We start from the raw sequence: 20,899 nt of genomic DNA, 5'->3' as shown, positions 1-20,899 counted from the left end.
ACCAATGAACTGCAGGTTACTGACAACGAACTGCTATACAAATAACAAAACAAAATCCAAAACAAATGTAAGCAGACAAATCCCCCATCATCTCATAGTAGAACTGTAATCTACTCTACTGGTACTCTCATGACACCGTGATATTCTTCCCAAATCTTGACAAATGGAGAGACAGACACACAGGTGAAACACAGTCTTTCTTTACTGACCAGAAACTTGTCCTGGTGCTTGGACTTCAGCATGGCGGCCACCTCCTTCAGGTTGCCACGGTAGCGCTGCTCCTCCAGCAGAGGGGGGAAGAAGACGGAGATGATCCTCTCTGTGATGTAGGTGAGGTCAAAGTCATAGTTCCTCTCCATGACACGCTCCATCACCCGGTCCACACTGAAGCTCCTGGGGAGAGGAATGACTCCTGAGGCCTTTCATGGATACAACCTCCCTACCAACCCAGGTTGGTTTTGTGTGCACACATCCAAAACACTTTCATAACATAATATCATTCACAGCCACTCATGCATATCTGGACAAGATCATTCTTAACAGTTACATGCATTACTCATACAGAGTCATACAATGTAAGAGATTGGAGAGAACATGGAGGAAATCAATTATGTCCAACAGTTAGGGTCTTTACCTGGGAAGAGTACTCCGTTGTTTGGAGTACGTCAAGGACTTTGTGGAGCCCTGTGCATAAGAAGGACACGTTATTACACAACTATGGAAGAAAGCAAGCATGATGTCACAGTTTTGATCCAATTTGTCTCCGCTGTGTTGGAGCTTTGTGGTCGCCATTTGAGGGTGGAGGGATCATGCGGCTGCACATGGTGCAATGAGAGCAGCTCTGTTTTCGACGTCAGTAAGGGCTGGTCCCAAGGTTCTAATGAGACATGCTGGCCTCAGGTTGTGTCAGCTCTTCTGGCTGCCAGGAAGGAATTCATCATGAAGCGTTTGTTATTATGAAGTGTCTGAACTCTCCTCCTTGTGTTCCACCACCACACAGTGCAACCCATTGACAACAAAAGCCTGAGCGCGGAGCCGGAATGGAGACATCTGTTTAACCAACATCACCTTCAGACTTGGATTTAGCACGTGAGAAAATATGACCGGACGAAAAGCCCTGCCCGCTGCATGTAAAGAGCCCTGCACAGGAACAGCAGTGAGAGTAAAGAGGGAAGCGGCGCAGAAGAGCCTTACCAGGTGCTGGATGTGTCTGGAGGGAGCTGTTCCCCTACGCTGCTGCAGAGGAAATAACACACTTATTTCAAATCAGAGAAAACGGCATGAGACAGACAGAGAGAGAGAGAGAGAGAGACAGAGAGAGGGACAGAGAGAGAGAGAGAGAGAGAAACAGAGAGAGAGACACAGAGAGAGAGAGAGAGAGAGAGAGAGTGGGGGGGACACAGAGAGAGAGAGAGAGAGAGAGAGAGAGAGAGAGAGAGAGAGAGAGAGAGAGAGAGAAGAGATAAAACACACCACTCACCAGGTCAGATGGGGCAGCCGGGATGCAGGCCGTGTTCACCTGTGGAACAAGAGACAGAGCCGTGACTCACAGATGCACACTACACAGCCATGGCTGACGCTTCACACGCGAGGCACGTCCATTTGCTTCTGGTCGTCCATTTGTTTTATTTCTTCCTCAGGAAGAGGGGAAGGGAGTGGAGGCACATGAAGCACAGGGATCCTCTGGGATGGGCGAGAGGAAATGCTCCCTCCGACGGGGAGATAAAGGCCCCAAAAACAACCCTCGACCGCAGATAACAGGCACCACTCCGCGCATACTAAGACCCATCAGTAGTACCGATCCTCTTGCACATGTGGGGACGCACTATGCGGTCAGAGTCGTGAACAAAGCTGTGTGTACATCGCACCGTGTCATCACAACACTCATGTTCACGCATCAGTCAGCAGTGACGGAAAAGTCAAGCTTGAATACATACAACACACCCAAGTACTAAATCAATTTAAGACAGCGTAGAAACATCAAAGTTTGTTATGTTTTTGTATGCATTTCTCTCACACACACACACACACACACACACAGATATACTGGCACACTGCTGTCTCTTGGTGACCTCTGCTCCAGCAGGAAGTAGAGACGCTGTGAGTTCAGCACGAGGGATTTGCGTCAGTCCCATGCGAGGTGAGCTGGACAGAGGCTTGGGGGCTTGTGTGTTTGTGTGTGTGTGTGTGGAGGCTGGAGTCCTGCTGACAACCGTCATGCTTACGTAAGGGTGCAGCCACACCAGGCTCTCAGCACAACCCCCCCCCCCCCCAGCCCCCCTCCCTCCTGCCATATCCGCTCCCCTGCCCCATCCAGGAGGCTTGTTTGGCCACAGGAAATGGGCAGTGCCTTGTGTATTTCATTGTGTATAGACCAAAATATTCCAAGGTTTTGGATTCATGTGTGTGCGCGCGTGTGTGTGTCGATGCGTTGTTGGAGTTGTACTTGTTTTGGTTGCAGTGAATATTCTTGGAATGGGCTTTTGTGTTGGTAAGACAGTGCTGTATTTGTGTGTGTGTGTGTGTGTTGCTAGGTGGGTTTCCATTTTAATAATAAGCTCTCCAAGTGCTTGGCTTGAGGACAGCTGTCGCATGTGAGTAAAGTTTTGGCACTTGAAGAGACTGAGCAGAGCATTTTTTTATGTGTAATGATTTGATTTCACCATGGCATCCGTTCAAAGCTCAAAGCATGATTGGGGTCCTCTGTTGCACAAACAAGCAATAAGAACCCCTCCCCTCTTGTACTCAGTCACACGCTAATATCAGAAAACCTCTCTCACACACACTGACATGCATGCACACGCACACGCACGTGCGCACACATACACATACACACACACCAAGATTTATACAGTCAGGCAGAGAGCAAGTCAAGTGCACATGTTAAACATATTTGCAAACACAACATGAGGAATGGCTAACAAGGGACTGGCCTAAAACACCACTCATTTCCTCTCTCTCTAGCTACTGAGAGCTGCTTCTCCTCTCCTCTCCTCTCCTCTCTTCCTCTCATCCCTTCTCTTCTCTTCCTTTCTTCTCTCCTTTCCTCTCCTCTTCTCCTCTCTTCTCCTCTCTTCCTTTCTTCTCTCCTCTCTTCTCCTCTTTCCTTCAGCTGGTGCCCATTTCTGTCCTCATCACTCGATCATTCTGCAGACTGGTCTGCTCATAACTGTTTGTCTTGATTTACGAGCTCGGCTAGACGCATCAGCTTCCTTGCAAAACTGCACACAGCACCATAGATCTTTTGCTCAGGGTCGAAGGAGAAATCATAAAACAGCAAAATAATTTGACATGAATGTAAAGGTAGCTTCTGAGAGGGATTGCTACTGCATCCTTTTGCGTTCCCTATGTCTCTGAGTGTTGTGGGTCTTCCTCTGACGCTATACTTCTTCATTTCACATCTTTCATGGCACATGCAGTTCATGGCAGTCATTTACCCCCTCCCCCAGTGCGCACATTCAAACTCAGCCTTGCTCACATTTTGCCTTCACCTCTCATTTCCAGTGCTCCATTCCCCCTTACTCTCCCTCCTTCCCACTTTGCTGCCCCTCTCACTCTCTCTCCCTCTCACTCTACCTCCATCTCTCTCTTCTCTCTCTCTCTCTCACTCTCTCTCCCTCTCTCTCACTCTCTCTCTCCCTCCCTCTCTCAGAGCGTGGGGGCCAGCAGTGGGGGAGCATTACGCCAGAGCAAACATGCCAGATTCCATCTCTTGAGCCAACACTTGCGCATGCGTCCAACAGAAAAGTACACACACACACACACACACACACACACACACACACACACACACACACACTCTCCAATACTCCCCCTTTCCCATTTCAAACTCTTACCAACTTTCTTCCCACTAGACCCCTGATTGCGCCCCCTCCCCCTCCCTCCCCCCCTCCACCACTCTGATGGGCTGAGCAGGGACAGGAAGTGCATGGCTGGGCTGGTCCAGGCACACTCAGACAGAGACATGGGGGCTGGTCACGCCTTGCTGGGGTCCTGGTAGCCCAAAGGGGGCTGAAGTTGTTGCTGTTGGCTGGCTGGATGTTACTGCATGTTAGTCACTGGTAGACTGGCAGTCTCTGCTTAGAGCCTCTTATGGGGGGGACTCATGGGTGAAGATGATGTGCACACCACATGTGTGAGTATGTGAGTGTGTGTATATGGTTCAAATTAAATAGCTTAGGTGAAGACAGATGCCTGAAGTGTGAGCTCTTTGTCCTGAATCTTAATCTCTCTCTCACACACACAGAGCAGTACGGCAGTCTTCTAGGTGTACCGTGTGTGCGAAAAGATGATAAAACACATGACCAAGAATTACAGGGATATGCGAGAAAAGCCCTCGTGGATCCCGACCGACAGAGAAGGGCTCAAAAAGAAATTATGAAAAGATACATGCAAGAGCATTAGTCTGACAAATGAGTGAATGAGCGAATGACTGTGGGGGCGCTACAGTCTATAGGGAGGACCTGGCAACTTGTGTAAACAGCACCATCAGAGATAAATGTAGATGGAGGGATGTGGAGGGAGGAGAGGAGAGGAGAGGAGGGGAGAGGGGGAGAGAGGAGAGGAGGGGAGAGGGGGAGAGGGGAGGCTGGCACTCTGCCTCAGGAGAGGAGAAGAGAAGAGAACAGCTGGACAGGCCTGGTGTACAGGAAGAGAACCAGCTGGACAGAGACAGAGAGGAGAGAGAGAGAGAGAGGAGAGAAAGAGAGAGAGAGAGAGAGAGAAGAGGGACCGCTCTTCCTCCTTTTCCATCTCCTCTCGGGGGGAAAACTTTAAAGGTCCAACACAGACAGCCTTAAAGTGACACCATTGGGATACATTACTTCGAATAATAAATGATAATGTGCAACACATGGACTGGCTGTTCGACGTGTTTTTCGGAGACTATCTCATCAGCAGTGCCAAACTATTAACGTGATCGGTATGTGAATCTCCTTGGCGAGCCAGACAGTTCAGTTCGCTTAGTGACGAGCACAGATGACATTGTGACCTTGGGGTCAGAGTCGGTTTTGCCAGTTCCGTTCGCTCATAACACGCACATCTTCGTATCCTTAATCGAGCCCCCGCTTCACACAGAACCCTCTCCGGTTACATCCTCCTCTCTTGTGCTTTTTGGACAGCGTGACACTCCTGTGGGTATGTTTGCGCATGGGCCTGGCTCCACTGATGCTAACCACCAAACTGTAAATCGCCTGCCAAGTGCCTGCCTGTAAGCACTGTGCACAAACACTTATTGTGTAAGATGTCCTGTTTCGTTCCTCTGATTGCCTGAGGACAAACCATTGCCAATTTGGGCACTCATTCCAGTTTTCCACCACCTCCTCCACTGGGAAAGTTCTGATTTGCTTCTGGTTTCCCAACAGAACATATTTAAGGTGCTTTCAGTCTTTGCCCAGAGCAACGGCCCATTGCAGGCAACAAAGCACTGCGTATGACAAGGCCAAAGTGGTCATATGATAAGAAGTACACCACGCTAAGCCGCCTCTTCACCACTGGACTAAAGGTTACATAACATCTCGGCTCTCCCCTCCTCTCTCCCTCTCTCTGTGTTGCGGTCCTCCTACTCCTCCCTTGTCCCACGCCATCATTAGTGCATGTTACCTCCGACTTGTTGCCAGGTGAAATAGCAGCCACAGCTCATTTGATTCGCCCCCCCCCCCCACACACACACACACACACACTAACCACCACTACAGTCATATCATCAGCCCAACTTCCGCTCCTAGCTAGAAAACAAACCTAAAAACACAGCACAGAACAGAAATAAACAAACATAAACAAATAGATAACAACGTGGGCAATAAACAGAGCAGAGATAAACAGATATAAGCAGTGGAAAATCCCATGGAGGGAAGCCAGCGTTGTATCAAAGAGGTTTTTTTTTATTTCCCCAGTCCTCCCTTGTGGGTCTCTCCGATTCTGTCCATTTTGGAGGCTGCGCTGCAACTGTTGCCGTCAGGTTTCAGCTTACCCTTACACAGCAACATTTTTCCTTTGATCACGTCTCGGATGTGATCTTTATTTATCCTCTCATCTGTCTTATTTAACTGGGCAAATATCACGCCGCTAAACACTGAACGACAGCTACAACCTCTGTTAGACAACAACCACGGCAAATAAGCCGAGAAGTCAACGCCTCCACCTGTCTTTCCACACCAACGTACTCCAAGCACCACAACTCCATGCATGTGACAAATAAAACTCCTTCTATCCTTGTATCTTATAACCAGCATCATCTAAAAATGCATGGTTGGCCGAGTGAACTATAACTGAAATTCCGCCGTAATTAGCAGGCCGTGTAAACAGAGTTAGGGGGAAAAGCATGACTCATGTTACTGGCAGGACTGTCTAGGCCTGTGAGCGTCACATCCATTTCCTATCAGGTCTCATCCTGCTGCTGTTGCCACTAGAGTCCCGGTGGACAGCAGAGGAGAGGAGAGGGGCTGTGTTGTGCAGTGTTTCCACACAGGGTGGGGGAAACAGTCCCTTCCTACCTCCCCAGGCCGCATGTGATGGGATACTCTCCCCTACCCACAATGCCTTGCCTTGCCTTCCCTCCCTCACCTCCCTTTGGGGCGTTATTTTCCACTCTGTTGCATAGATAAGGCCTTTAGCATTCTCAAACACGCTTTGGCAAATGCATGTGTGTGAATGTGAGATTGCTGGTGTGTGTGTGATTGTGACTGTGTGTGTGAGTGTGAGAGTGTGATGCAGCGATGTGTAGATTTCTGAGATTTCAGAGGCACGTCTGGAATCAGAGAGGAGCCAGCCGGCGGTTACTTGGGCCCCTCGTTGTGGTTGAAGTCGACGTCAGCATGTGGACGCCAGACAAAAGCGGGAGAGAAAAGCACAGGCAACAGGTCAACTCCATTCCAGACTATCTCTCTAAGGAAGGAAGGGGGGGACAGCTTGGGAAAACACTGTCAAGGGGTTTTCCGCGTATTAAAACCCACCAAAGTACGAGATGGTTTGTCACCGTGCTCCGGGCAATACTGATGGCGGTTGAAATACCCCACATGAATTAGTTACAGCTGGACCATGGGAGATCCTGACTCATCCTGCCTGAAGAGCAAGCTGAAGTTTTCTCAATAAAACCCTCAAAATAGACTGGTTATGGTGTCGATTAACCTTCCATTCTTACCTCCAACACGGACTACCATTTACTACACAGCTCTGACTTTTCAGTGACTGCAACATACAGTATCGGTCTTACTCTACCAATGAAATGACTCAACAGTTCAGGTATTTATCTTCCACAATGTTAGGGTGAATCTGACTAAGAATCCCCAGCCCCATCCTAAAGAAAAACATCCGGTGGTAGAAAGCCAGAGACATTAAGTTCAGTAACACCAATTCCAACATCATTTGCCTTGGGTTTCTAGTACGAGGCTAGAGATAGGCTGCCTCTCAAAACAATCATTTGATGTTCTGCTTGTTTAATTGAATGTAAAAAGTAACTTGAAAAGGCACTGGCTTCACATAATTCTGAGTCATGACTCTATTGACTTGGTTTCTCTCTGGCCAGATGTTGCAAAGACACATTCGACAGTAAAAGCACCAGGCACACCAGGCGCTCGTTCCCATGGTTCAGATGATCCTCCATGCCAGGACTTTAGATAGCAGTGATATGTAGCTAATAAATCAGTTAGGACTTCACTCATTGAACCATTTCCCACATTCGAGGAGATCAGATTGCCTTAGAAGCCGTAAAGGGAACCGCCGTCAAGATGTCAACTTCAGTAGGATGCCAAGTGAAAAATACTGTCTATGCATCTTCTGGGATGGTAATCCTCTGTCACATTCTGTATTTAAGTGGCTTGCAAGACACACCATTATCTACCCAAAAGCATGACTTTCATCTCCACATGACAGCTAAATGACTGCTCTCGTACATTTCTCGCTGTGAAAAGCTAGTCAGACACTCACACTCCGGGAGCGTTTTCAAGCAGTTCAAGCAAACCAGAAAAGTCTCGCTCTGGGCCCCCTGCCTTCTGGCCCCAAGTCCGAACGAGGTGCTCAAAAGTGGCGTATAGTCCCTGATGAAGCAACCTCACCCTTCCTGGGCAGTGCTGATGACTATCACGTCCAGCAGAGCCATACACTGGCCTGGGCTGAGGTCACCAAGTAGGAGGGGTGTGTTTGTGTGTGTGTGTGTGTGTGTGTGCATCTTTCTGTGTGTGTGTGTGTGTGTGACAAACAATAACACCACACTCCGTTCCCGGACCAAGAAGCCGGGGGCTGCGCCTTTCCCGGCAGCCAAAGCACACTCGCAAATCTGGCCTGCCAGCTCGGAGACGTACTGTCATGATGTATGTGCTTGGCTCAGCTTGAGCACACACAGACACACACACACACACACACAGAGGCAAGGAGGAGGAGGGGCACGGGCAGGGGCTCACCAGCTTTCCCTGTTCACTTAAGAACTACAGTTCTGTGATCTAATGTTCCGGCATTAGAGAACCCATCATTTGGATCTGCAACCACCACACCCTCCGAATCCTGCAGCCTACTTGCTCTCACGTCTTGTCAATGTCTTTTTGTCAGAGTCGACCTCTGCCATGGCCCCCCCCTCCCCTCTGCCACGCCCCCCCCCCCTCTGCCACGGCCCCCCCCTCTGCCAAGCCTCCTCCTTGGCCCAGAGCTGGCATGCGCTGCCCTCATCAATGCCTCTTTCACTCTCAGCAGCAGCAGCAGCAGCGTGGGGCTCTGGGTGCGGCCGCCTGGCAGCTCCCCAGCCCAACAGAGCGAGGCCTTTCAGACGCCCGCACGGCACGGCCACCACACCGCTGCCCGCAGCCCTGCCATTTCTGACGAGGCAACACGTCGTCGTCCGACGGGAAAGGGGGCTTTCGCCGGTGTAACTCGGATGCAGTTGATATCTTGAATTTCCCCGTAGGGATTAACAAAGTATTTACTGTATCTATCTATCTATCTATCTATCTATCTCTATCTATCTATCTATCTATCTAAAGAGAGACACAGGATAGTGAGCTCCTATGGGCTATGGATGGTGAACAAGCTGTGATGTGATGGTGGAAATGAGAGAGAGATGAAACAGTTCTTACCTTTGCTTCACATTTCTTGTGTGTGGCTGTTTTGCAGACTGTATCGATAGAGAGAAAAGAAGAGAGAAGAGTGAGAGAGTGAGCAGCCTGACTTAGGGCTTACATAACAGAACATTCCCAGCATGACAAGTCAAATGACTAAATGAAGACTTTGTGCTCCAGCTGATCAACAATGAAGGAAACTCTTGAGTGTTGGTGTGGGTCTTAGGTTCTCACCTCGACAGAAGGAGCCCAGGCTGTCGATGCTCTGCCGACACACCCCGCACTGCCGCTTCTTCTTGAAGGCCTTCTCCTTGAAGACGTGTGGCTCTCCCTTCCCCACCTGCTCGGACAAAACAAGGAGCTTTTAGGGGAGGGAGCTCAGAACAACTTAAGCCATTTGAGTGGCTTGCAAGGATAGTGCCTTTTGTTTGGGTGCCTCTATGTAGTTCCGATGTAATTACATGCCAATCAAAGCAAAAGCCTCTCTCCACCTTCAGGCAACACATTGTGGTGAGTTGTGTAACAGTTCAGGACACCTTCTTTCTGGATACACTACACGGTTGACAAAACAAGGCAACAGAGCTCAAAACAGTGTGTGTGTGTGTGTGTGTGTGTGTGTGTGTGTGTGTGTGTGCGTGTGCGTGTGTGTGTAATTAGGCTTGGTATTAGGATCACAACACAGTGTAGAGGACTTTCTTTTAGATGCCAAATGTTGTCCCTTCCCATCCTTTCTTGTGTGGATCAGAGCTGCATCTAAAGAGAACAACTAAAAGCACCAGGCCAAGCAACATTCTTCCTCTCTGTATGGTTCTTCAACATGATACAATGACCTTCAAATGATCCAAGGGTCTCAGTCAGTCACTGTCCCCTCATTTTAGAGACAAACTGACACTGTTGGTAAATGAAAACAGCAAAGGCTGGACGGGTCAGTATCTCCCTTAGACTGTATAAATTATCCACTTGCTACGGACAAGAGGAACAAGTGCGACGAAAGGAAGACGAATAAAGAGGAGACAGAAAAAGAAGGAGAAAAAAGGTTGTGAACGTCTCATCAGTTGTAGGAAAAAGCAGAATCCACATTTCTCCCTCATCCTCATTTTCACATTGTTGCAATTCCCCGTTTAAACTCAGCCTACTCAGTAGTACAAACAAACATTTTAGTTTACAGTTTCCACCCGTCTCTTCTGGTACACAACACAATCCACAGTGCACATCGACATCTCTTGCTGCGACACGAAAACACAAGACCTCTCGCTCTCCAACAAGTCTCCATTTATCCAGCCCCCCCGCCCCCCCCGCCCCCCCCGCCCTCCTCAGGGATGGCAATGCGCCTCAGAGAGACACACATTAAAACCCCCACTTACCCCTCCAGCACCCGCAGAGAGGGTTCCCCCGCCCAGGCCTCACAACGCCACCGTGTCAAAGCTCCACACACCCACACCGGGGACCCCCCCCCCCCCCCACACTCCACCCCACCCCACCCCACTCCACCCCACCCCACCCCAGGCCAGGCACTCTGGCTGGCTTCGACTTGACCAAGCCCTCGGTGCAGCGCTGCAGGCCGGCGCTCTGTTCCACTCTGCTCTGCAGCGTCCACCCCTCGGCACTGGGGCACCGCTCCGGGCATCCGTGAAAACACTAGTGGGGTCTGTTCCCTTATTTTTAGCTGTTCTTGCCACGACGTTTTCGTTTTTGGTCCTTCAGTGGAATGGGGGGGCGGGGAGGGGGGCATTCCTTCTTTTCCGTGAGCAATGAAAGAACAGAGAGGGGATTGAAAGTGAAAGGAGGGGCCATTAAATGAGCATAGCTCCATAAGCCTTCATTCTCTCTCTCCCACACACACACACAAATTCTCTCTAATGTCTGTATCCTTCCTCTGTCCTCCAGAAATAGCACTGTCTTTGGAGGACTGTGTGCAGTATGTGGCCTCCCCTGACTCTCAGGACTTATGGCCACACTCCAGTTTCACAACCTCCAAGACAGCATCTCCTCAGATGTGTGTGTGTGTGTGTTTGTGTGTGTGTGTGTGTGTGTGTGTGTGTGTGTGTGAGCTACGGCCACTCCATCTGTAGCTCCGAATCGCACAGCGCTAGTGCACAACCTCAGCACAACCTCAGCACAACCTCGACACAAATACCCAGGGGGCAAAACCCCCTTTGTTAGGGAAATCAGCCATGGGCTGCTGTAAAAGGTTGTCATACAAAAATAAAATCTAGGGTGTCCCAGGATCACAACCTGGGTGGACAACCAAGTCAATAAGCTGCTGTTTGTGTGTTATCACCCTCTTTATGCCCCATTATAAGTCTATGGACGAATATATTATGGGGTGAATAGGGTAAAAATTTTAACAAATAGATATTCCCACAAAAATTTCTCAGATGATTATTTACATTAAGGCAATACTTTTTTGTATTGCAAGTTTTCTGAAATACTTTATACATTTATGTAGATGAACCATTATCAAATGAAATATGCACGGATTTGCATATACATATAGCCTTGGGCTTGGGGGGCTTAAAGTGCACCTCTATCAACCAAACAAACTTTTGGTGAAAGGTCCGACTATGCTGAATATAAAAATGAATGTTAACATGGGACAATTTTGGGTTACAGTAACATAAAGCTACATGGGTGTACATTGAGAATCCATGCATTACAATACAATGCAAATACTATAGAGAGATTCATTGTCAAATGTTGTGGAAGAAGGTGAGACTTGTCTCAGCACATATTAAATCATATCTACAGGGTTTAAGATCCTAGAAAATATATAGGTTAGGCTCAGCCTAGGCTGTTTCTTACTGTATTTACCCATAAGGTACAGGCCAAACTTTTCTATTGCGTACATTTAAGTGTATGATGCCTCATTTACATATTTGTGCATGATATTTAAAAAACTTGCAATACAAAAAAGTATTGCCTTAATGTAAATAATCACCTGAGAAATTTTTGTGGGGATATCTATTTGTTAAAATTTTTACCCTATTCACCCCATAATATATTCGTCCATAGACTTATAATGGGGCATAAAAAGGGCGATAGCACACAAACAGCAGCTTATTGACCGGGTTGGCCACCCAGGTTGTGATCCTGGGACACCCTAGATTTTATTTTTGCATGACAACCTTTTACAGCAGCCCATGTCTGTAAAACACCCTTTGCCCCCTGGGTAAAACCAGACTTGTTGCCTTTACTTTGTCACCATCGTGGGAGGAAATAGCATCTGCTAGATTGAGAAACTATTTCCCAGTATGAAGCTTACAGGTAGACCATTCATAATGGGAACTCTTTTCTCAAAATGGGTGGAAATGGTAAGATTTTGGGGCTTGATATACCCCTTGATATCACTTACTGGAATAGCATGATCCATCAATGCACTGTAGTTTTTCAGCTGCCATTGCTGGTGCATGAAAATGTATGCATCAAACTGTAATTTCAATGGTAATCTGTAGATTTAGTTTTATGAAGCATAAATGTTTTAACAGCCAAGCTTTGGCTTTAGCTTTTGGTCAATGCATTTCGGACAGAATCAAACTTGCATTTTGGCATTGCATTCTACTGTATGTTGGCCACTACAGAGGCTTCTGTGCTTGTAGCAGTGGTGGTCTGATGGACTTTGATTAATGTTTGGCTGAAGAGGACTCCTGTTTCAGCAAGCAAATGATCACCTAACTTGTGAATTAATGATGCAACTTAAGATCTACAGAGTTGGAACCACTGATCCCATGAGAATGTACGTGCAACATTCTGTTTTCAACTGAAAGCTGCATCACACCTCAGGGCTTCTGTTATGGGTATTCTGTGCCAATTTTATATTTAGTGTATCAAAACTGTGGTTGGTGTATGTGTGTGTGTGTGTGTGTGTGTGTGTGTGTGTGTGCGTGCGTGCGCGCGAACACACACATACGTCCTTCCTGCCAGCCCACTCCCATCAAACTGAGTCAGTGTGTGTCTCAAGGGTGGAACACAGAGTGTAGCCCAGCTAAGGGAACAGAGACAGCCTGTTCCAGTGGTGAGGTCAGCGTTTGCGCCATTACACACTTCCTGTCCAGCTCTCCTCAACGAGCTCACCTCTGGAAGGGCATGGCCACTAGTGATGATGAACGAAAACCCAAACCCGCTTCCACACTCACGCTGGGACACGTCGCCAAACGTCCATTTCTCAAGTAGCAATGATAGTAGGTGTTGCCGCGTTGGTAAAAGAGTGTTTACTAAACTATCCGTAAACAAAGTCACCAATCTGCCTCCACCAGTCTTTGATGATGAGTTGGTTTGTTTGTTTCTGAGCACCCCCAACGTCTGACTGTTATTTCCTTAAGTGCAAGCTGGAGTTCACCTTTGACGCAAAAGCAAAAATAACTGTAGACAGTCCACTGCTATCAAGGAAAACGCCAAACAATGTTATCAAGTTGCTAAATATAAAAGGGCTTCCTTTAAGTGTTCTAACATGACAAAGTTGACATGAGACCTTGGGAGTGGAGCAGAATAATCTGACAAAATCCTATAGACAAGCACACAGACATGCATGTACAGACCTAAAAAAAGTTCACAAAAACAAATCACAATTTGTTTGGTAGTTCTGTATGTGGATGTAGGAGAGGGGGTAGGGCTCTTTCCTGCATTGTTCCAGCAAATGTAGACATTAGACATTAGACCATGTGTGGGGTGGGAAACCCCTTGCAGGATACACACTCTCACACACACACACACACACACTCACTCACTCACACACACACACACACACACTCACTCACTCACTCACTCACACACACACACACACACACACACACACACACACACACACACACACACACACACACACACACACACACACACACACACACACACACACACACACACACACACACACACACACACACACACACACACACACACACACACACACACACACACACACACACACACACACACACACACACACACACACACACACACACACACTCACACACCCGGGTCTTGGTGTCTCTCATAAGCCTTTGTAGTCCCATTTAAATAGTCCCCTGGAAAGGATCATTTGGTGATTTAAGATACAAACGAGGCCCTCTGTGGTCATAATATTCTGCAACATCAATCACAACAGACAATGCATTATTGCTAATCATCATAATCCACCCCTCTCAGTCTGTTTTCCCACCAATCCTCCTCCTCCCTGAAACATTCTCCCAATGACGACTCTACTCTACTACCACATACACAAACACTGATCATAGCTGGCTTGTGTAAGGATGTAAGGATGTCTGGGGCAGCAACACCCAACAAAGTGTAGGCAACACTTGATTCAAATAAACAAACTCCTACAGTGAATGAAGGAGAGATTAAGATGAGATGAATGTGTAATTACTGTACTATATTCTACATATTGTTCCACGGTTAAACGGAATGTCAACAGCAATGGACTGGTGTCTTGCAGATCAAGACATGCGGAGGGATCTGGCAGGGCTTAGCCAAATCGTAGGGTCTGCACAATGCAGAATGTGCGCCCTGTGGTATCCAAACAAACAATATGTCCCTGGTGTTTACCAATGGTCTCTTGAGAAACAACATGGTATTTCAGGAACTTCTCAGAATGCCTCTCAAATTCCTGGAGTGTATACAACATCCAGCACAACCCCTTCCAAAGCCTTCCACCTGTGTCGCTCCAAAATGCAGATATTCCACACATTTTACAAATTAGTCTAGCAATGGAATAAATCATGTTATTTTGTGATGCTTGCAATAAGATGTTCTTACAGGACACTAACAGCACTTGCTTACTTTTTTTGCAAGCTGACCCAACTAAATGCAAATCAGAGAATCCCTTTCTTTCTCAATCCAATTCAATCGACTGTGGAATTTTTGTAGCGAACAAGTTTATACGTTTATCAATGACTTTCATAAATATTGCATAGTAGAAATACCCCGAATAGGCTATACTGAGGGGAGGGGTTATCTTGCCATGTTTTCATCTGTTTCATTCTGAGATAGGTTACTAAGCTACACTTGTCTTCTGTAGTGGGTTTCGAGTGCATTTACAGGCATTACCCAACTAGACAGTGAAGGTTTAACAATAAAACAGCATTTAATTTGTAGCTAGTTATGTAAGTCGCACCAGCGCACACAACACCCAGCCCTCACAAACTTCGGACATATTACGCCATGTCTGACGTATTCAGAGTGTTTAGCTTTCAACTGTTCCCGAACACGAAAAACGTGGAGACCCTAACCAAGTGTCGTATGAAACTAACCCAGAACTCGTCGACGCTGATCCATTAGGAAGTCAAACTTGGACAGCAACATGAATTTCTTATTTTGTTACATTGTGAAAGAAATATATTACAGTTACATTAATGCGCAACACTTCACTCCCCGCAGTAACTGATCCATCACCTCCGATGGCGTGGCAGCGCAACAGGCAGGAGGATGCTATAGCCTACGCATTGTAGGCAATTCTAATTTCATAACACATGACAGACCGAGTGCTAAATTATCCTAATCATGTTAAGAGTAACTTTAACAGAAACAGTTACCCCGTTGTTAGGCTATATTTACAATAATCAGAATCAAATGGGATAACATTACATTAACACAATCTTACCTTATTCATTTTGTATTCTATTGATGCCACCTGGAGCAGATGCTTGATTAGGGACTTTATCTACATTCCCATAGGCTGTGCAAGCGTAGTTGCCACTAGCGATTGACTTGTTTTCTTTGGTTCTCTGAGTTCCCTGACTATGGGGTGGAGCCATGAAGGAAAAGACGATTGAGGAATGTATTACTGGAAATGGACTATGCGATTGGCTATGTGAACAGAATGGGAGAGAAGGATAAACATATGATTGGTTTAAACCACCGCGATAAAGTTTTCATTAAGATGGCATCTAAGGAAATGTGTGTTGGCTTATTCAACCGGCTATCATTATGTAGATCCTCACACATAATGTGTATGTTGAAATGCAGAGGTGAAGATTTACAACAAACACGTAGCCTACAGTGGGCTGTCAGACGATTTGATCTAGGTCTGCCGATTGTTAAAATTGATTGAGAAAAAGAGTGACTTTACACTGTAATTGACTCAACTAGCCTATCCATACAGAGACTTAGGATTATATCAATAATCAGTAGCCTATATGAAAATCTATGGACTAGTTTTTATTTATTTATTTAACTAAGTTGCAATTTCATGCCTTGATTTTGACTTTGTGCCATCTGCTTTGGAGGCAATAGAATGGTCAACTTCACTTGCGCGCCTGAGAGATTCCACTATCCATTTGTAGCAGCTAACTGGCAAACGCAATACTGACACCATGTGTTGAAACAGAGCAAGCACTTGTGAGCTACTGAATGGCATATAAGGTTATAGTTATGCCATAGAGTGATAATAGGCTATCAGACTAACAAACACCTAAATATATGCTGTGTGTTACATCAGGCAAATAACAATAATTCTAGAGGCCCAGATATTATATGCATAATTTATACATGTAGTTAGGCCTATTATAAGATAAGATATAAGATTATCCATTAATATATTTATGTTTTTGGTAACTTAAGGCACCAAACCAGTCAAAACAATCCTTCCACTTTCTTGATATCAGCAGTTGATCAATATGTTTTATGTTATATGTGAATAATCAGTGCAATGAGAAATTCTGTTAAGTGGAGCAACCATTATGATTTAGATGCCCATAATTACTGAGAAACTGGCTCTACTCTTGGCATTGAGGCATTCAGTCTGAATACATCATGCACTGAGAGTGTTTGTTATGGTATAACATAAGTCTTTTTTCACCTTGAAAAAGTACATCTTTATGTAATCAAAGTCTGTCAATATTCATGGTGAAGTGAGAACATCTGTCCTTTCAGGTCCATGACTCCCCTGCACTTGTGTCTGGGCCCTTACTGCAGGGCCGCCCCATATGGTTCTGAGGGTGACTGTAAGACGGGACTAAATCCCAGAACAACATGGAGTCATTTAGTCCGCCAAAAAAACGGAGCGGCAAAAAAGAAGAAGAAGAAAAAAGAGGCTAAGCGCCATGGAATTTCCGGCGTAGATTAAAAGTGCGGGAGCTTGGACGTTTATTTGTCTGCAGGCTTCTTGGCGGGATCAGGGATGGAGGGGGTGGGGGGGTGAGGGTGAGGGGGGGGGGGGCGGACCATGATAGGCGGATGGATCACAGATGGGGGGGGGGGGGGGGTAGCGGAGAAGGCAAGCCATAGGAGAGTTTAGGAAAACAAGACTTGGGGGTACCGACCAGGGTGGACAGGAAACAGGGACTCTCTATTCTGAGAGAGAAGGGGGTGGGGTGAGGGGTGGTCCTCGGATGTGAATACTCAATGATCTCAGCCAGTCTTTGACTGGGAGGAGACAAACTTGTGTTTACACTGTAGTAACATATACTATGTACGTGCACACATAAAAATGGTAGGAAGCCTAAGGAGGTAGCTGTAGACAAGTTTCTCTGTCTCTCTCTCTTTCTCTAGAGAGAACAAAGAGAATAATTCATGAGTTTGCAGTACAAACAGAAATAAGAAAATAGTGAGACTGAAGAATGAAGACTGAAGTCGGTTTCGCAGCTACACAAACACACACAATAAAAAAAACTATTAGAGTTAACTGAGCATAAAGATTTTGACCCGCCATCGACTATCATTCCTAATCACCCTCAAGTGCCGTGTGGAAAATGTCCTCGAAACAGCATCAGACAGACTACACACACACAATGTTCATGTTCAAGTTAAAAATGACTAATTGATTGGGAAACTCTGTGCGTGCGTGTGTGCGTGTGTGTGCATGTGTATGTGTGTTTGGGGGTGCATTAGCAAAAAAGGAAATGAGGAGGAGGGAGGTGGGCTCAGAGAAAGGGGAGGAGCCGTGCAGCGTGAGGAGGGATTGTGTAATAAAGCCCAGAGTGATAAGGTCCAGCTGTGGAGAGAGAGAGGGGGGGAACAAGAAAAAGCGCGCACAAAAACACTGCAGCACGTGTGGGCACCACAATAAGAACAAAACCATGGGAATATTTACTCTGAGTTTTTTTTGGGGGGGCGTTTAATAACCTGCTGAATCATATCCCCTTCCATCACCCTTTCACTGTTCTCGGCGCCAACTTCCAGCTCACTCCCCAAACATTTCCTAACCTCCCTGAAAACAGCGCGGCCCTGCACGGGCATCCGGAGCGGAGGGATGCTTTTATGCTAAAGTGAAGGAAAGCCAGCTGTTGCTGCCCAGTTTTTATGGTATGTTTTTGTGACCTGGGTGGATATGGCTTTGTTTGGGTGGCTGTGGCAAACTGTGGGTGGGAGAGAGGATGAGAGTGGCTTTCCTCTTCCCCTTCAGAACCCCTCATAACACATTCCATCCTGCTCTCTCTCTCTCTCTCTTTCTCTCTCTCTCACACATGCACTCTCTCTCTCACACACACATACACACACACACACACACACACACACACACACACACACACACATAGAGAGAGAGATCAAATTACTGGTCATACCAATTAGTTGAGTTTTAATTCAATTTTACTTATTGTATTAATAGCATACTTGTAATGTTTTAATCTCTCTGTGGGTCTGTATCTTATTTGCAGTTCTGGGAACATTTTACAGCACTGTTGAGGTTTTTAAGCTGTGTGCCTTTGTGCCTTGGCATGAGCCTTTGCCCCTCTCCGCCTATGTTTGAATACGAGTCCCTGTGCTCTGAGACTCACAGGGACCTATTTATACCTTGACCTCCCCTTTTCCTGCAGGGTGTTTATTGTGGATGTTTGTGGAATATGGTTGCAGTAAAGTATCACTTGTTAAAGTTTTGTCATACCAAAGGATCTGTCAGGAATAGGCCATACGCCTGTAGCTCGGATGGAGCAAACAGATTCTGGAGGCAGCGTAGTTTGGTGCCATTTCCCCAGAGGGAAGCCCCTGGAGTACTCTAACTGCCACCATCTGATCTCGTCAATAATCAAAAGCCATTGTCTGCAAGACAGACACGACTGACTTCTGTCAAATTACAAAGGCAAGTGTGAGCAACGGTATGCGTCTCATGTTTGCTGTTTTGTGTACATCTCAAACGACAGGAACAAACTGTACTAATTTGCTGACACACACACACACACGCTAGGCATGAAGAAGACAGCAGAGGCGAGGAGAAGAGTGAGCAGCCCTGTAGACTACACAGTGGGTCAGGAGACATCAGCTGATCCGATGGAGATACAGCAGGTGCAGCGTAGGTGCAGAGCGATTTAGACAAACAGGAAGAAAGAGCTTATGTGTAGTCATAACAACACAACAATCATCCGTTCCAAGCAAAGACTAGAATCTAGTCAAGAGGCTGCCCTGGCTTCTGACTGTTCACACAAGTGGCTGAAATGCCCCTTTTGTTAGACTGGTCTGGCTTCCTCCACTTGAGCTACTTAGTGATGACGATGAAACTCCAGACCCGAGTGGAGGAGAAAGATGCAGCCAAGACTCCCAACAAGAACCTTGTGTGTCTCCCTGAGAGCTGTGCTGGTAATGCTACGATGACAGAACGCAACATTGTGCTTGGACACAGAAAATGTGTCTGGCATTCGTGTCGTCTCGCACAAAACAGGGCTCTGGCATTTCATTGCCCAGCTATTAACGTGTTATCCATACATCAGTGGATTAAGGGTAGGAATAAAGATGACCCATTCACATGATCTCAGTCTTAGGCTTGCCTCTTAAATCCAGAGAATGGGTGCGTCGCTGTGAACGTTTGTTACATGACATCTACTGTGTCATCGGGAAGACTGAAGACCATTGTGTCTTGGTCAGCTGTTCGATGTTGATGTAAGCCTTGATGGAACTTAGGCTGGCTAGCATGGAGACGGTGTGGTGAGTGTGGGGGAGCCCGACCGTTTTGTCCCTGACAGCCCCCCCCCCCCCCCCCCCCCTAATTAGCTGATCCCCTCGGATGGGGTCAGGCGCTCGCTTCTGACATCATAGCCAGGGCTCAGCATTCCCACGCTGCACAACATGTGAGCCAGCCACAAGGGATTTCACACACACACACACACACACACACACACACACACACACACACACACACACACACACACACACTGACTTACTCACATCCAATATGGATAAACAGACTTTCCAGCCAGTTCATGCGTGCAACACCTTTCCTCGAGTGTCACTGATCTCCAAGAACATCAACATCAAGCCCTCACATTCATCATTATGAACAGAAAAATCCATGCCAAAAAGCTGGGGTCAATCAGACCCAACAACCGCAAGACGTCCAATACAAAAGAACCCTCTGTTAATATCACAACAATGCAGTGGTTTGAAGTGGTCAGCACAGACTCCCAGTCACCCCCAGCCAGCGCCTCACCTTGGTCAGCCTCATGCTGCTGCTGCGCTCTGGACCACTCCGCTTGCTTGACCTGCTGACCGGTGCCTCTACCAGCTCGTCCTCGCAGCAATCCGCACCCAGGACGCAACCCATATAGAGATCTGGGCCCGCGGTGGTCCCCCTGTCCTGTCCTGTCCTTCGCACTCGGCCTCTCTCACTCTCTCTCACACACACTCACTCTCACACACACACACGCTCCTCTTTTCCACCCCGGTCCCCCTCTCCCACTCAGACGCTGTTTTCCTGAGCACACTGGCGCAGCTGTTTTTGTCGGAGGAGACAGCGAGGCCCTTCCCCTTTTCCTGGCTCTCATTCAGCCCCATGCTTCCCTGCCGAGGGCCGCGGGATACTCACAACTCCTACCCCAACACCCCCCACATCCCACCCACCCACCTCCTACTCCGCCATCGCCTTGTCTCCGCCTCTCGCTCTCCCCGTCCCAAACACACAGAAGGAACTGCTTATATTCAAAAGTCTT

The 20,899-nt window shown here is 47.1% G+C and overlaps 1 protein-coding gene across 7 annotated transcripts in view; it reads right to left on the bottom strand.

Annotated features, from left to right (window-relative positions):
* Nucleotides 1–20,653, bottom strand: part of tns2a (tensin 2a) — a 32,869-nt gene extending 12,216 nt beyond the window's left edge. For 5 of the 7 annotated variants that reach the window (XM_062541140.1, XM_062541143.1, XM_062541141.1 and 2 more), the window contains exons 1-7: nucleotides 20,401–20,653; nucleotides 9,282–9,387; nucleotides 9,066–9,103; nucleotides 1,481–1,519; nucleotides 1,195–1,236; nucleotides 635–684; nucleotides 210–393 (exon numbers count right to left, since the gene is read on the bottom strand). In XM_062541140.1, coding sequence (XP_062397124.1) covers nucleotides 210–393; nucleotides 635–684; nucleotides 1,195–1,236; nucleotides 1,481–1,519; nucleotides 9,066–9,103; nucleotides 9,282–9,387; nucleotides 20,401–20,514 — 573 coding nt within the window. In that variant the 5' untranslated portion in view covers nucleotides 20,515–20,653. Of the gene's footprint in view, nucleotides 1–209; nucleotides 394–634; nucleotides 685–1,194; nucleotides 1,237–1,480; nucleotides 1,520–9,065; nucleotides 9,104–9,281; nucleotides 9,388–15,642; nucleotides 15,760–20,400 lie in introns of those variants that run through there. The other 2 variants (XM_062541145.1, XM_062541144.1) reach the window with 2 other exon arrangements.
* Nucleotides 20,654–20,899: the final 246 nt, after the last annotated feature.

Source organism: Sardina pilchardus, chromosome 7, assembly GCF_963854185.1.
Source record: "Sardina pilchardus chromosome 7, fSarPil1.1, whole genome shotgun sequence".
In the NCBI taxonomy this organism is placed as follows: Eukaryota; Metazoa; Chordata; class Actinopteri; order Clupeiformes; family Clupeidae; genus Sardina; species Sardina pilchardus.
The sequence above is the reverse complement of the archived record's forward strand: the minus strand, read 5'-3'. Positions and strand labels throughout refer to the sequence as shown.